This window comes from Haemaphysalis longicornis, unplaced genomic scaffold (assembly GCF_048455015.1).
Source record: "Haemaphysalis longicornis isolate Haplotype H1 unplaced genomic scaffold, Haemaphysalis longicornis Haplotype H1 scaffold_1, whole genome shotgun sequence".
Lineage (NCBI taxonomy): Eukaryota > Metazoa > Arthropoda > Arachnida > Ixodida > Ixodidae > Haemaphysalis > Haemaphysalis longicornis.
Genome location: NW_027526203.1, coordinates 367731359 through 367748709, shown reverse-complemented (window position 1 = coordinate 367748709; position 17351 = coordinate 367731359). Strand labels below are relative to the sequence as shown.

Here is a 17351-nt window from a genome sequence, read left to right as displayed (position 1 = left end):
TAGAGATTCCTACAACTACATGGCATACATTCTTTGTAAATGCAGTCCAGAGTCCTCTAAAGGTCAAGGGAATTCTATACAGTCTTCTGGCTCCCCCGTGGCAACCACAATCTCTCCCCCCCCCCCCCCCCCGCCTTTCGACCACCACCATACACCTTCTACAGGAATATTCTGTCCTTCAAGCATGAGAGACTCGCCTTTTGTGTACTCGTCTCATTCCCCCCAAAAGCATTGATTTGATGGTGCGCAGAATATGAATGCACAGCTGAATTCACTGATATTCATGCTGGAGTTCATGGTATTTTCCGTGTATGCAACATAAACGTGCTAGTTGCCACAGCACCCGCAGGAGCACTTTTCTTGCTGTAGACTACATTTGACTCATCTAGGTCTGAAAAACTAACATATTAAACTTGGTTAGTCCAGTGCTGTAGTAAAGATAGTTTTGGTTGTACATGCGGAATTGTTCCCAAATTGACTTTGTCTTTGTTACAATGTTAGCACAAGTGCAGCGCCCCCACGCGGCGCTGATAGTTTTATGTTCAGCCAGGCAAGCCTGGCACAGCGGCGAGTGGCCGTTTTGGAAAAATAAAGCCAGTTCGTTCTGGGCAAACGGCTCGGCATGTTCTCATGTCTTTCGCGGGCCTAATGGCCTACTGTTCGCGGTAGTTACTCCTACCGCTCGGCCATCCGTAATTCTACACATCTAACAACTGGCGACGAGGATGAAACAAGTTTAACGTGAGTCTTCGTTCCCGCACCGCTCTGCCATCCGTTCACAATGCCAAGTTTCGGCAATCTCGAGCCGTTCGAGGGGGGAGGAGACGACTGGCCCTTTTACGTTGACCGGCTCCAAGCATTTTTCTTGGCCAATGATGTCGCCCCAGAGAAGAGTACTTCCGTGTTCATCAGCTGCTTAGGGCAGAAGACGTATGCTTTGCTCCGAAATTTGGTCAAGCCCGCCAAGCCCAGTGACAAGACGCTGGAGGAGATTCTTTTAGTTCTTGGTAGCCATTACTGTCCGAAGACATCTGCCGTCGTGCAGCCTTTTCGTTTCAACTCGCGCGTTCGCGCGGAAGGGGAATCCGTCAGCAACTTCATCGCAGCACTAAAGAGCCTTTCCGAGCACTGCAACTTTGGTGCTGAACTCGAAAACATGCTCCGCGACCGCATCGTGTGTGGCATCAACAGCGCGGACGTCCAAACAAGACTGCTGGAAAAACCGGACCTCACCTTCGACGATGCCGTGCAGACCGCCCTGGCAATGGAAGCAGCCAAAAAGGACGCAGGCGAGATAGCCCAAGCTAACACGAGCAGCGCTTTCTCGACTCACCGTGTCTCTTCAGGCTCGGGGGGCGTCGCCTGCTACCGCTGCGGGGACGGACAAATTGCATCGAAATGCAAGCATGTGAAGTCAGTCTGCAATTACTGCCACAAACGAGGACACTTGGCGAAGGCAGCGAAGGTTTGCAATTCGAGACGAAAGGACAGCCAAGCCCAAAGCTACAGCCCTTCCAAGGCACGTTCGTTCTCGGCACGAAGTTCACCGTCGTCGAGCAACCGTCATCGTGTGAATACTGTCCGCGATGAGGACGCCGCTAGAACTTCATCTTCCGAAGTTTTCGACATGTTGCTAGTTGACTACGCCACGCCGCCTCCGCCTTTCACCGGCACTGTTGACGTTTGCGGCAAGCCGCTCCGCATGGAAGTGGACACGGGGGCAAGTGTCTCCGTCATGGCCAAGTCGCGTCTTCTACAGCTTTCGCCTTCGGTTCCTGTGCAGCCGTCACAAGTGCTTCTGCGAAGCTATTCCGGGGAACTGAAAAAGGTTCAAGGCAAAGCTGATGTCAGCGTGAAGTTTCATGGCAAGGAGGCCGACCTACCTATTTTTCTTACCGGGGACGGATCGCCCACTCTTCTCGGACGCAACTGGATGTGTGAGCTGGGCATCGGCGTTTCCGACGTTGAAGTGAACGTACACGCACTTTCCGACATCAAACACCTAGTCCAAGACTATGCCGAAGTGTTTGAAGAAGGCCTGGGTACGTTCAAGGGTGGTAAAGCTTCTCTACATGTTCCTTCAGATGCTCCGCCTCGGTTCTTCAAGCCACGCCCACTGCCGTATGCCTTTACAGATGGAGTCACTCAAGAAATCCAAAGATTAAGAAGAGATTCCATTCTTGTTCCAGTCAAGACAGCAAAGTGGCTGCACCTATTGTTCCTGTGACCAAAAGGGATGGACGCATCAGAATCTGTGGAGACTTTGGTGTCACCATAAACCCAGTGGCAACAGTGGAACAGTACCCCATTCCAAGGATCGAGGACCTGTGGACTGTGCTTGCTGGAGGTGAGAAATTCACAAAATTGGATTTGCGAGATGCGTACCAGCAAGTTCTCCTTGACGAGGCCTCTAGAGAGTATGTCACCATTTCGACGCATGTGGGGTTGTTTCAGTACACCCGGTTGCCTTTTGGCGTCTCATCTGCTCCAGCCATATTGCAGCGTGAAATGGAGAACTTGCTCAGGGGACTGCCACATGTAGCAGTCTATTTCGACGACATTCTTGTAACTGGCACAAACGATGCTGAGCACCTTCGCCACCTCCGTGCTGTGCTTAGCAAGCTTCAGGAATCTTGCCTCAAGCTGAAACTTGAAAAATGCCACTTCTTCGTGCCACAAGTTGAGTATCTCGGGCACATCATCAGCAAGGAAGGCCTTTCCCCGAACGTTGACAAGGTAGCAGCCATTCTACATGCTCCTGTGCCTCAGGATGTCAAGGAACTTCAGAGTTTCTTGGGACTTGTCAATTTCTACAGGCGCTTCTTACCCAATCTTTCGTCACTCCTTCGTCCACTGCACTTGCTTCTTTGTGAAGGGAAGAAGTGGGAGTGGGGACAAGTACAACAAGAAGCATTCACTGCCTGCAAGCACTTGGTGACATCAGGTCCAGTTCTTGTGCATTTCAACCCTGCCAGGCCTGTTTGCCTCAGCTGCGACGCATCGCCTTATGGTATAGGTGCAGTTCTGGCGCACAAATATGCTGATGGCCGGGAACCTCCCATTGCTTTTGCCTCAAGGAGCTTGTCAAAAGCAGAACAAAACTGCAGTCAACTCGACAAAGAGGCATTGGCTTTAGTGTTTGGCGTGGATCGGTTCCACCAGTACTTGTGGGGCATCTCATTCGAAGCACACACTGACCACAAGCCACTTCTTGGACTGCTGGGCGCCAACAAGCCCGTTCCCGTGCAAGCTTCGCCTCGAGTGGTCAGATGGGCTCTCAAGCTTTCTGCGTACAAGTACGAACTTGTATACAAGCCTGTCAAAGAGCTCGGCCACGCTGATGCTCTTAGTAGACTGCCTCTGCCAACTGACACCACTGCATTACCACGACCTGCTGACATCTTCTTCCTGGAGGAGGCATATCCGCGACTGCTTTCACCTGGTGCTGTGGCCCAAGCCACAAGAAATGATCCAGTTCTGGGTCATGTTGTTCTTGCTGTTCTGAAAGGAGAAAGCCTCCCAGTGGGACCAGAGTGGAACCCCTTCAACACCAGAAGCTCAGAACTCAGTCTCCACGAGGGTTACCTACTCTGGGGATCAAGAGTTGTGATTCCAAGATCATTGCAGGCCCAATTTCTTGGCGTTCTTCATGCCAGCCACCCGGGTATCGAGAAGAGCAAGATGATTGCCAGGAGCCATGTTTGGTGGCCAGGCATTGACAATGACATTGCCAACAGTGTGAAGAGCTGTGCCACGTGCCAGACTCAACATCGAGCTGCACAGCCGGTTCAGCAGACGCCATGGCCTTTTCCACAGCGACCCTGGTAAAGACTTCACATTGACTTTGGGGGACCATTCCTAGGTCACACGTTCTTGGTTATTGTGGATGCGTTCTCAAAGTGGATAGAAGTCTTTCCTGTGTCTTCCACATCTGCAGAAGCTACCATTTCTGCCTTGAGAATTGCATTCGCTCAGCATGGCCTGCCTGACGTCATAGTTTCTGACAACGGTCCTGCCTTCACCAGTGCCCAGTACCTTGAGTTCTTAACTCGAAATGGAATACGCCGCATGCTCGTACCGCCGTATCACCCTGCGTCAAACGGTGCAGCTGAACGAGTTGTACAAACTGCGAAGAACAAACTCAAGAAGTCTGGCTCTGGGAACCTCCAAACGCAGATCTCCAGGTTCCTGTTCCACTACAGGACCACACCACATGAAGTTACAGGTCGGCCACCGTGTGAGCTTTTGACGGGAAGAATGTTCAAGACTCCGCTGGATGTCCTGAGGCCAAGCCTGCAGGCATCTGTACTTCTCAAACAACTCAAGCAGAAGTTGTACGCCGACAGAGGGTCCCGGCAGGCTTCATCACTGCAGCCAGGTGACGACGTGTATGCGCGAAACCGTGTATGCGCGAAACCGCAGGGGTACACCTTTGGTGCCTGCCAGTGTTGTGGACGTCACTCCGTCATCAGCCAGTGTCCGTTTTGAAGATGGCGCCTTGGGAAACCGACACAGCGACCACTTACGCCTTGTGCAGACAGACGCACATCTGACTTCTCCTGAAACTGCTATCGCTGCAGCTCCACCACAGCTGGAGCCGCCGCCTCTCCATGCACTAGCTGTTCCGGAAGTGCCTCATCAGGAACAGCCACCTGGAAATAGCTTCTCTGGGCGTAGCTGTGCCATGGACAGTGACGGGACTGCGCTCAACAGTGGTGCGCACGTGAACAGTGACTCTGTCGTGCCTACGCCTAGCACACCGAAATTGCGACGTAGCACGAGGACTAGGAAACCAGTGAATAGGTACTCCCCATAGTCTTCCTCCTAAGAGGGGAGGAGTGTTACAATGTTAGCACAAGTGCAGCACCCCCACGCGGCGCTGATAGTTTTATGTTCAGCCAGGCAAGCCTGGCACAGCGGCGAGTGGCCGTTTTGGAAAAATAAAGACAGTTCGTTCTGGGCAAACGGCTCGGCATGTTCTCATGTCTTTCGCGGGCCTGATGGCCTACTGTTCGCGGTAGTTACTCCTACCGCTCGGCCATCCGTAATTCTATACATCTAACAGTCTTGAAGTGTTTCGTCACAAGAGTATCCTCACCATCACGCAAAACCTAGATGATGTTTTGTATGACTTTTAGTTGAGAACTCCAGCTCATCGTTTTTGAAGTATTCCCGCGCCACCCGACTCCCGCGCCACCCAATCACTTTGAGCGCCTCACTAGTGCGCGTGCGTGCGAGTAAGCGAAAGAGGGAGGGGTAGCTACGTAAAGGCTACCACGCGGTATTCTGGGAAAACTAAAAAACAAGAATGTGTGCAACTTCTCTTATAGTGAAATATTCAATTTTATAGAGCGGATACAGCGCATACAGCGCATACATGATTGCGGTGTGCACAGATCCAGTGCGTTGGCGATAGGAATTAGCTCGGTAAGGCAAAATAGAATATCTAGAAAAAGAGCGTCTGCGCTTTATAAAATCCAGAGGAAGCTATAAAAACTAAACCCGAAGAACATTGTTCCCTTTTGCGCGCATTTCCAGAGGACGTCCCAGCGGTGCCGCCTTTGTAGGAAAGGGGCGCTGTACTTTCGCTATTTTCAGTATGCTGCAAGGTGCTCCTACTTAAAACCAAAGTAAATTTAGTGGTCAAAATCTTTGGGAGTTTCACAAAAATTGAAAAAGGCGCTTTTTTAAAACATGGGGCTGAACCTAAGAGTTTTGTCGTCGTCCCCCCCCCCCCCTCCCCCCCCCAATACACGCTACATGTATTGTTATGGTGCCAACGTTGTCATGAATGTTGCCATCTTTTCTCTTCTATTCACTCTTGTTGTATACGTGGAGGGACCATTTAACCTTCATACAAAACATATATAATTTATAGAAATCTGGGAGAAGTCGCTCTCACTACAGTACATCGCGGAGAGCCGGGCGAATAGGGCTCCTCTCTCGCGCTGTACGCGCCTTAGGAACGAAATGATGCAACATGTTTTGGTGATCATGCAAGTACATGTAAAGGCCTACGTCTGGGCAGAATTTGAGAAAAATCGAAGGTATGCTTTTTTTATTAGCGTCTGAACTTCGTATTTCTGTTTTTTCTTCGTCGTGCCCGTTGAATTTGAACAGTATATTATGCAATTATAATATGCCGCGTGTTTCTTTAGAGCTGTAAGGAGCACACTTGAGTAAAATTCGAAAGTTGTTGCTGAAGTACTTCTTGTAATATTTAGGCTCAAATTTCCAAAAAAATTGTGTTCTGAACCGAATTTGACATTTTATTGCGAAATATTTAGTTATATCAGCAACAAAACTTTTTTCAGAGAAATGTACACCAGGCGTAAATTGAACATAAAATATAGGAATTACCCCTGACAAATATTTTCGTAAATAGACGTCGCTAAAGTTGACCAAGGCGCATGGGCAGATAATGGGGGGGGGGGGGGTGTGCACATTGTCGTGGTCCAAATTTTTTTACACTTAGACGAAGTTTTTGTCCGGGTTAAATATTCGGGAATTGAAACATTGGAATAAATATAGAATGATATAAAAATCTCCAGCAAATTGAAGAGGTCCACCGGCCACCCTGTGTTCGATCTTATCTGAAATCCCCCGTGAGGAGCTCTTACGGAGCACAGGACGCACATGCGAAGACGATGGCAAAACTAACGTTTCGACCGGAGTCTGTCTTCGTCAGACTTACTATGACGAAGACCGGACCCGGAACTCATTCATCAGAATATATATATATATATATATATATATATATATATATATATATATATATATATATATATATATATATATATATATTTATATATTTATATATATACACATATATATATATATATATATATATATATATATATATATATATATATATATATATATATATATATATATATATATATATATATATATATATATATATATATATATCTTTTATGAACCAAGCTAGTGTTTGCGAATAACAATACATTTTCTTTGCGGGCTGCAGTTTTTCTCTAACGTCTGAGAGAGACGCGATATATCACATTGGTTTAGCCTTTTTCCCTTTCTTTTGCGCTTTAGCTGCCATTTCAATTTGTTTATTTCTTGATTCACCCGCGCGTTTAGTTTCTTGGGTATTTTTGGTAGTTTGCGCGCACATTTTCGCACTGAGGGTAATGCACGATAGGTGTGAAGTACTGGATTCTGCTGCTAACCCAGTCGATGGATACTGCCGCTAACAGCGAAATGGCAGCAAAAAAATTATTTAATATCCTTCATGCACATGGTGAAAACAGCGCATAAAATAGGAAGACATAGAAGGGAAAACACGTACAAACACGGCGCTGACTCGCAACTGAAGATTTCAATGAAGAAAAACAGCCATTCATATAGTGTACATCACCGAAAACACAAACAAGAAATAAAAGAGATAAAACCAGTTAGAAGTGACTACTACGCCAAGCAATAGACACAGCGGTCATGCACTATCCAGATATGCAAGCTCTCTTTTAGAAGGGGCAGCACCTCGCCGTTGCGGCAACCTTGCCGGTTCAGCACTTGGTTACGCAGAGCGCGTCCAGCCAGGTGAGCGATGGCTTGCGCTTCACAGCCGGCGGTTATCACAGATACAGTTCCTTTGTTGCAGCTCGCGCAGAGAAACTCTGAGTGAGTTGAAGAGCGATAAGGAGTTTATTACTATGGCGGCAACAAGCGTAACCAGACTTCCGCAAGGCGTTTACACTACGCGATGTCCTCATCATTATCAATGGGCAGCGAATAGTTTACTTCGAGCGCACGCTGCGCTGGGGGAGGGGGGACCATCTTTGAGGTTGCTAATAGCAACGTGACTTGCGCTCGTAGTGACGCTGAAGTTTTACAGCCTTTCTCCGCTTCCAGGGCGCTCGGAACCAGCGCGCATCGCCGTACCACTCTGCACCAACGATGCCCTTGCGGCCGCTTGCCGCTGCACGCCATCTTGGGTAAACAAGAGGCCGCGCGTAGATTAACGGCTTCCACGATAGCCGCGGTCTCGAGATAAGCGTGCTCGGCAGCGCTGGGTCACGTGTACGCGTCGAAGTCGGCAAGGTGACGGGCGATCGCCTTTGTTGCCCACCAGCGGCTCGATGTGAAGTTTGACCCCCGAGTATCTCCGCTTTCCATTAGTGCGCCAAGGGGCCCCCCGCTATGAACGCGGAGCCAAGTGGAGCGTCGGCCGGCCTGCTGGGCTGTGCCACACCGCTGGGCAGCGTCATCGTCCAGGGAGGCCCGCCGGCGATGGCCATCGACGGGCAAGGTGAGCGCGTTAGGCCTACCGAGCGCGCCGGCGCTGCTGCTACAGGGCGGCCGATCTCACGGCGCGGATGGCGTCCACCGCTGACGTTTACCACTTCCGCGGTGGCGGCCTTGGTTCTCGCCAGTGCTGACGGAGGAGAGCACACCGGACTGCGAACTGGCAGTGTGGCCCTCTGCTCTGTTTGCACTCGGCCCTGTTTGGTTAGCCGAGTACCGAGCGGGGACTTACCGCTGTGCCGTCATCCGCGGTCAACCTTGCAGTGTTTCAACGATCATTTTTCTCCTATCATGGAGCTGGCGGTTGGGGTGGTGGAGGCGGGCTCACGACAGTGGTACGGCATATGCGTGCGGTGGATCAAACGCGTGTGGCGTTCAACATTTCCAAAGCTATGTGTGTTACGTAGGCTCTTCCAGATATTCCTGTCGGCGAAACTTGATTTTGACTGGGCACAAGCCCATAGACAGAAGTCCGTAAATCATCGACATTTTTTTTTCGCTTTTATCCCTCGTAATATAACATTTTAACCGAGAATTAATGCCCTGCAACTGCATTCCTACCCTGTTGTATCTGCCCGTTGTAGCTATTTTGTTGCTAGGTAAAAAGTTACCATTTCAGCTTAGGATTGTCTTATTCAGAAACTGAAAAGCCGATATTTATTTAGTTTGAAAAGATTAGCTGGGTGGGAACTAAAATATTGTTAGCGCATTCTCAGTGCAGGGATAGCAACACTAAGCGGATAGAAAGTATGTTCATACAAAGCAACGTTGACCTTACATTTGTACGGAATAACTGAAATGAACTTGAACATTTGTAACGGCGACATATCTAAATGCAAAGCAAGGAACTATTATTTCTTCCCACTTTGGTAATTATACACCTAGGGTGAGGACCCCTGTTGCTCTTCTCACCGCCTTCCTTTAAGCGTAAGTTCAAAAGGTTTCTTTTCAACGTTTGAACACCGGAGAAATGTGGCGACGACATTCTAGTTTTGATGAACTGCATATTGGTCTAAATATTTCATCGGATGTGTAATACCTAATGGGTATTGTTATTGTACATGCCGTAGGGCAGTTTCGTCCTAAGGTGTAATGACAGTTTGTGGGCGGCGGTATTTTTATCGTTTCCTTCATTAGGTTGACATTACTATAAGTTGGGAGGGGGTCGGGTCGACATCGAGAATGAGTCAATGCCGAATAGCACCGGACCAACTCCATTTGGACACCTTGTCAAGTGCGATCAGTTCTATAACATTACAACCCAATATATAAGTCAGACACGAGGAGCGGCATAAGACGTACGAGTTTATTATAGCACACGCACAAAAAAGCGCATTCCCAACGGGCTGTAAATTTGCCTTTTTTTTTTTGTAAATTTGCTTCAGAAACTTATTATCGCATGCATTCTACGCCGTCTAATGTGGCTATTCGTTATTGTGCATGCGACTTCCAATGGCCGCAACGTTCCATCAAGTATTTCTGCTACAGTTACGATGTTGCAATACACCTATCACAAGAAGACGCACCACTATTGACATGGTACTTAAACACTGGCTGAGTGCTTAGTGTAGAAAAAAAGGATGAAGAAGCAGTAAAGGAAGAAGAGGTCGCAGCTTGTAACGGTGGTCTCCTGCCTGTCTTCTCTTCGTCCGTTTCTTTTTTTACTTTTAGTTTTTTTTTTTGTTATAAGAGTGAGCACGTTCAGAATTCCCAGTTGCGCAATCAGCCAAACCCATTGCATTTTCGTCCAGTCTAATTAACCCAAGTGGCGGGAAGGAATCGGGCATGCAGTACATAGCAGGGTTTCGTATTGCCTCCGGTCACATCTAACCCGTCTTTTAAACTGACTTATAAGTTATCGTGTTCAACTCGAAGAAAACGCACACACACGTTCGATTTGTTGGGTACGGAAAAGAAGAGGTATGCGGAAGGGGTCGGAGACATCCGGGGCATGAAAAGTCGGCAGACATAACGGGCAGAAGTTTTTCTTACTTGCTTTTGGCGGCCATATCAATACAGCACTATCTCCTTTCGCGGTATGGAAAGAACGCGATCATATTTATCAAATCAATGCAATCTCATTCTCCCCGCTTCCTGTATAATTTCAAGAGCCTCTACGCCCATCTCTTGACACTGCAATGAAGCACGTCGGCTGAAATCACGAAATCATCGGAGGAGAGTTGACTGGGTCAGTTTAACCTGTAGCTGTGGACGCAATTTTGAGTTAAAGAGAATATTTAAGCTGCTGTCAAACTATTCGTCGGAACTGCGTCTTCATTCGAATCGAAATTCCGGGAATGAGCCGTACCCAAGCGGAAGCCGAACTTGGGAAAGAAAGAGTTAGCTTTCGCAACAGAGTGGTTGAAAGGTTCAACGTCATTATCGACCATGTTCAAGACGTTAAGGGAAAGCCGGGCTTCAAAGGGACCCGATGTCCGCGATCCCGACGAGAACTCGATTTTGCCTTCAGAAGCAGAACTAAAAACAGTGACTTGGTAAAACAAAAAGCACTGAATGGTGAAAGCATTGTTTAGCTACTTATGATAACAATTCGTAGCGCGCATTTGTGAATGCATGCGCCTTCGTGTTTGTGTTTGCGTGAGGAACGATGCTCGTGCTTCTCGTGCCGCTCGCCCCTGCTGCTTTCGTAAAAAACGCATGAAATGCTTACAGTATAACGTAGCCGTATCACCGCGAACGTTGGATGGCCTGGTAATTTTAAGGAAATTTTGATGATGAAAAAAAATTACGGACGTCTGGCTGTGCCAACCATGGAATGGCGTGCGAAGGCAGCTAAAATTTCTGCTTATAAAGCGTCTACCTATACGTCTTTGCGGGGATGTGCATGCTCCTTTGTGTGTAAGTAATGCCGTGCCAGTCTTGAGAACACGCGCACAGGATTTAGGGTACGGGCACATGTATCTTGTGGGCGGCACTCCTAGCGCTTGCTCCATCATCGATTGATTGATTGATTGATTGATTGATTGATTGATTGATTGATTGATTGATTGATTGATTGATTGATTGATTGATTGATTGATTGAAATGGCTAATTTAATTAGCCACCCGCCACGGCGGCTCTGGGACTAAGGCGTTGCGCTGCTGAGCACGAGGACGCGGGATCGATTCCCGGCCACGGCGGCCGGTTTTATGATGGAGGCGAAAAGCAAGAACGCCCGTGTGTACGGGATTTGGGCGCACGTTAAAGATCCCCAGGTGGTCAGAATTAATCCGGAGCCCTTCATTACGGCGCGCCTCATCGCCTGCGTTGCGTTGGCGCGTTAAACCCTACAATAAATCAATTGAATTAGCCGTTTTATAAAAGATTGTCGAATGGCGTTGCGGGTATGTGTCTCTGACGGCGAGCTCTTTGCATGAAGAATCTCTTTTCACACTTCTGATTACAATCTCGATTCACCTTCTATGTTTATTTTGCACATGTGCGCGCGCTCGTCGCTGCTCACAAGGCGAGGCGGCAGAGTCTGGCAGCGCGCGCTGCGCAGTCATCGTGTCTAACGCTTCCCTTTGATACTGCCAGCATAATACAGTCAGTGAGGCTTCGGGTTCGCAACCGAGTGGTCCCACGTTCGATCTCAGTTTTGTCAGCGTTTATATATCATCGTCAACTGAGAAGAGGCTTCATGCAGACAAAGGCGAAGTACTACTAGGCCAGTAGTATTTCCGCACTAAAATGAAGGCGTTGGGAAGATAAGCGCATGCCGGCTGATTGTGGCTGATCGCAACGTAAAACTTTTTAACCGTTTTAAAGGGCGAGGAAACGCCTTAGAATGAAATAAGTAAGAACCTATGTTCATTTAAAATTCAAAATACGATAACAAGCTAATTTTTAGAGACTATTTTAAGTAGTGCGTACAAATAAACTGAAACTGAAATTAATCTAGTACTGAGACTACTTTATACTTTAGTTCTGCCTATATAGAATTTTTTTCTTCGGCTGTTTCTAATGTACTGCTTACTTTTTCTCGCAGATAATTAAGCAGTGAAATCACTTTCTGTGAGTTCCAGTTTACGAATGTCCCACCTGCCCTACACCAGCAGGCGTTCCGGTGTCCGCCCCTACGGGAGACAATTTACGGCTGCTGGTGGACCTTCCTATCTTTCTAATTATCAATACATACATACATACATACATACATACATACATACATACATACATACATACATACATACATACATACATACATACATACATACATACATACATACATACATGCATGCATACATACACACATACATACATACATACATACATACATGCATACATACATACAAACATACATACATACACATGCATACATACATACATACATACATACATACATACATACATACATACATACATACATACATACATACATACATGCATACATACATACATGCATGCATACATACATGCATGCATAAATGCATACATGCATAAATGCATACATACACACATGCATGCATGCATACATACATACATACATACATACATACATACATACATACATACATACATACATATTTCTGGGTTACTTTTTGCCGGATTTTATTAATTTTTTGAAGAAAGCGTATAAAACAAACTAGTTTTGCCACACGTCGTAGTGCTTAAAATTGAGAGGAAATGTAATATTCATGAGTGTTTGACTGATGTTTACGAACTCCAAGAGAAGAGAGCAAAGTTCCTGTCCAGATTTCACGGTGGTTTACTCCGTTGGCCTCTTTCATCCATTAAATACCCACTTTCGCCCAGATGTTGAAAAAATTCCTCGGAGCATCTAGGCCTACTTACGTGCTTTGAAGAAGAAAACCTGGCGATACTTATTAACTACTTGTTTACTGTATCGATCGTGTTTTCACCTCTTCCTTTGCTTCGTTTTTATGTCCTTTGGCGCGGATTACTTCGACCGGCTTCTTTTGTGCTGAACGGTGTATGCGTCGCTTTCTTCTCTTTCATTTATTTGCCTAACGGCGCTAATGACGTCAGCAAGCAGACTGGCACACGCCACATCTTCCCTAGAATCAGGATTCTGCGTGGCTGGTGTGCGCATTTTTTTTTTATTTGCGACAGAATGCCCGTTGGCATAAAAACCTGTGTGCACCTGTTGCACACACGCGCCATCACGTTTAGGTGACACGCGGCACGCTCTATTATACAACTTTTACGTTTACAATTGATGTTTTTGTAAGTTTTGTGAAGCGAACACAGTCCCGCTCAAAGCTTCCAATTCCTGGCCAATCTCCAAAGTGCGCATGTGCCACGCAGAAAGAAACAACAGTAACGACAACTTTTGTTCTACGGTTGCAACATGACTGTTAATTAGGAAATAGACATCACCCCCACAGTATTCGGTTCTTGCCCGCGGCGAAAAACTGTTCCGTGCCGTACGACCTTTTTGTGCTCATCGGACTGTAGTCTGAGGAAGTGTCGCATGATTGGCCGCAATGCGGAGGAACCTCGGGGAGAGAGAGAGAGAGAATAAACATTTAATGGATCAGACGGTGGTGGTTGAGCCGTCACCCGGTGGGGTGGGTTCGCCTCAGTACAGGTACCCTTGGGCCTTGGCTGCAACCCTGGAACTAAGTCAATTTTTCGCGAATGAATGAATGAAACAAATCTTTATTAACAACAACAGGTGCAGTTGTCAGGGCACCCGTCCGGTGGAGGGGATCCCTAGTCCGGGATCCCCTGGCTGCGGCCTGCTGCGCGGGCCCTTTGCACCAGGTCAAGCTGGAACGTAGGGTCCTTGCTGGTCAACCGCGCCGTCCACTGTTGTATGGAGGGGTTGGGGATTGGGTGCAGGTCCGGTGTCTTTTGGCACTCCCATACCTGATGGTATAGGGTACCGAGCGCTGTGCAGTAGTGGCAGGTGGCTGGATAGTCTGTCGGATAAATGGCATGAAGAAGGGTACGGTGTGGATACGTGTTAGTTTGAAGTCGTCTGAACGTTGTTGCTTCATCCCTTGTGAGTTGGTTGTGTGGAATGGGGAAAATTTGCCGTTTGTGTCGGTAGTCCGCCAAGATATCTGTGTAGCGCAAGAGAGGTTGCGGATTAGGTGGAAGAGGTGGTGACTGCCCCGTGAGAGAAACGTTCCGGTGTATGTAATCGCGGGCAGCGGCGTGAGCTGCCTCATTCCCCTCAAGGGATTCGTGTCCTGGCACCCAAACTATATAAACTTCGGGAATGCTCTGTCTTGTTAAAAGAAGGCGAAGTGCCGTTTTAGAAATTCGACCTTGTAAGTAATTTCTGCACGCTGCCTGAGATTCGGTAAGTATGGTGATTGGGTATTGGGCAGGGATGATGGCGTGGGCTATTGCGGCTTCTTCAGCAGTATCAATCGCTTTGGTATTGACGGTGCAGGATGTGATTTCTTGGCCCCGTCCATTCACTACAAAAGTTACGTGGGTGGGATGGTTCGGCTAAGGGGATGCGTTCACATAACAGGTATTTTGGTCGTTTGTGTATCTGGCGGACATGGCTCGTGCTCGGGCAATTATTCTTTCCTTGTTGCACTCCGGATGCATATTTCTTGGTATTGGGGCCACTCGTATGTGCTGTCGAATCTTCAAAGGTATGCTTGTTTTCTGATCTTTAACCGGTGGAGTGGTATAACCTAATCGAACAATGTGCCCTTGTGTATAGTGTCTATTCGGCACAATCGCAGCCGCCTGACTGGTTCTATCTTCTTGAAGCGTACGTATGTCTGCCTGGCGTGTGCCTTCCTTATTCCTCCAACCACACCAAACTTTTAAAACGGGGCATCGCCAAGCCTTGCCTTAAAAATTCCTTTTTAAGATCCTGTGCACATTCAGCAGAAAAAAGTTTCAGGGCTCAGGTCACTGGAGTCTGTTGATTGCTGGGTTCCCGCATCATTTTGCTGACGTGATTGGGTCGTGCCTGACTGAAGGAGTCCAAACGTGGCGACCAGGACTGCCCGGTGATAAGACCAAGGAAAGAAAAATTTCTGTTGGTGCCATATATGCACATAAAAGCACATAACCTTAAAAAATGGTATGCGCGAAGGCGTTGACGTCATCTTCCCTGCCCCTAAAAAACTTTCCACGATGTGTCCGATGGTAAATGGCGGGAGTAGAGAAAAAGTGGACTGCTTGAAGAAGCACAGGAGCAGTTTTTTCAACGTAATGAAGGCGTTGTTTACTCTCGCAGCTTGCACTGTGGCAAGACTTATTATATTGGCCAGACGGGTAAATGCGTCAACGAGAGGCTAAGAGAGCATAAGAACGTCGTGGAAAAGACGGTTTTTTTTTTTTCGGTCCACTTGTCTTCGCACATTGAGAAATCTACTTGTGTTCTGCTGTTCGGAGAGTGCGCAGTGATTTACAGGGAGAAGGATGAGCACACACGCCAAGTAATCGAGGCGCCTGAAATTGAGCGTTTTAATGACAACTGTGAAAGCGTGCCTTCGGTTGCGCTTTTGAAAAAAGAAATAGAATATCAGCGTGCAGCAATTGTAGCAAGCTGAGGGCAAGAAGATGAGTGTTGACGACTGGTTGTTTCTGCCTTCCTATTGGGTGTGTCGGGGTTTATATGTCTTTCTGAATGAAGAATCAGCTGCAGTTCGGCGCTTTGTCCTGTCGTTTCTTTCTTTTGTGTCCTCGTCCACCTGCGCTTTTCACCACTTTAATATTTATTTTAAAATCTGTGTCAGTGAACGTACTGCCATTGTAGACAGGGTGCGATTTTAAAGCTTTAAGGCCTAGTTTTCCGGAAAAAAAAAAGATAGCAGAGTTCGAAGAGCCTGAGGCTGTTGCTGTGGAGACCCAGGTTCAAATACAATCGGATCGCACGCGTTTTTATTTTTTTACTTTTTACTGCGGTGGCCATTTTCTTGAACGGACAACTACAACAACGGCTCGCAGAATGGGAGACTAAAGGCTTTTGTCTCAATAAACAAAACTGTAAAAAGGCTGTTCTATAACAATGCTTAAAACGCAGGGTTTAACAATGCTTAAAATCATACCAATTCCTAAGCATAACAATGCTTAAAACGCAAGACTAACGCAGTTGCGTGCGTGCGTGCGTGCGCGTGCGTGCGTACGTGCGTGCGTGCGTGTGTGTGTGTGTGTGTGTGTGTGTGTGTGTGTGTGTGTGTGTGTGTGTGTGTGTGTGTGTGTGTGTGTGTGTGTGTGTGTGTGTGTGTGAGTGAGTGTTTGTGTGCGTGTGCGTGGGCTCGTGCGCGTGCGTTTGTGCAGGTATTGTAAGTGGGTGAATGGGTGGGTGGGCATCTGTCTCGGTAAGCATGATTCCCGCATTCTTAACCTGGCGAAGACTTCGTAGCATTGCATGCAAATCACTAGTGTGAAGAGTGGGGAATACTGAGAACGGGTATTGTCATATGAAGCACGATTAGAAGGGTTTTTCTTTCTTTATTTATTTATTTATTTATTTATTTATTTATTTATTTATTTATTTATTTATTTATTTATGTTGGACCTCTGGGTCCTCCAGCTGCGGCGCGATGCTCAGGAAGGGGAGCGACAAGTCTGAAGTGGATGAGGCTTTAATGGCATCGCGAAAAGGTGGCGCGAGCCGACGCAGCCACATGAGCATGCGGCAGCTCGTGACAAGCGTGATGAAAATGATGATGAGCAGCGTCGTCTGCTAGAAGGGGTGAAGACGAGGAAGTCACAACAATTTATTTATTTATTTATTTATTTATTTATTTATTTATTTATTTATTTATTTCCTCAATGTAAATCGAAGTAACTTGCAGTGAGGGGGGAGAAGAAAAAAATAGGATTACGCATGACAGAATGAACACAAAGAAGAAGGGATCATTCGAAAGCAAATTCACTGCGGCATGCGAGAACGACACAGAGTACAAAATTACGGAAAACGACTGAACAAGATTCAACATCGCATTTTGGAAGAGTGAAGGCTCGGCTGCGGTTATTACTGTGGCTGGTAGATTTCTGCAGTCATGGCTGCTTTGATAAAGGAGTTGGTACGTGAATGTATAACGAGGCACATCGATCGTTTGTAAATGATCGCGAAAGAGGAAAGGAATCTGGCGGGCTCAATTCAAACAGAACAAACGGGTGGTTTTTTTTGGCAAAT

The 17351-nt window shown here is 47.1% G+C and overlaps 2 protein-coding genes across 3 annotated transcripts in view; both read left to right on the top strand.

The window, feature by feature from the left end:
* Positions 1–781: 781 nt before the first annotated feature.
* Positions 782–5567, top strand: LOC144160362 (uncharacterized). Its single transcript, XM_077691774.1, has 3 exons — positions 782–2042; positions 2285–2347; positions 5539–5567. The coding sequence occupies exons 1-3, from the start codon at positions 782–784 to the stop codon at positions 5565–5567; spliced, it is 1353 nt and encodes a 450-aa protein (XP_077547900.1).
* A 2470-nt stretch (positions 5568–8037) lies between these two features.
* The window catches only part of Hnf4 (Hepatocyte nuclear factor 4), a 121819-nt gene continuing 112505 nt past the window's right edge, over positions 8038–17351 (top strand). Inside the window, exon 1 of one of the 2 annotated variants that reach the window (XM_077686286.1) lies at positions 8038–8275. In XM_077686286.1, the coding sequence (XP_077542412.1) occupies positions 8167–8275 (109 nt within the window). In that variant the 5' untranslated portion in view covers positions 8038–8166. The remainder of the gene's footprint in view (positions 8276–17351) is intronic. The other variant, XM_077686285.1, reaches the window with a different exon arrangement.

Excerpts from the sequence above, each read along its gene's own strand:
- LOC144160362 (XM_077691774.1), top strand. The coding sequence starts at position 782 with ATGCCAAGTTTCGGCAATCTCGAGCCGTTCGAGGGGGGAGGAGACGAC. Across the intron at positions 2,043-2,284 it reads AGTGTTTGAAGAAGGCCTGG|TGGCAACAGTGGAACAGTAC; the intron begins GTACGTTCAAGG and ends CCATAAACCCAG. Across the intron at positions 2,348-5,538 it reads GTGGACTGTGCTTGCTGGAG|AGGACGTCCCAGCGGTGCCG; the intron begins GTGAGAAATTCA and ends GCGCATTTCCAG.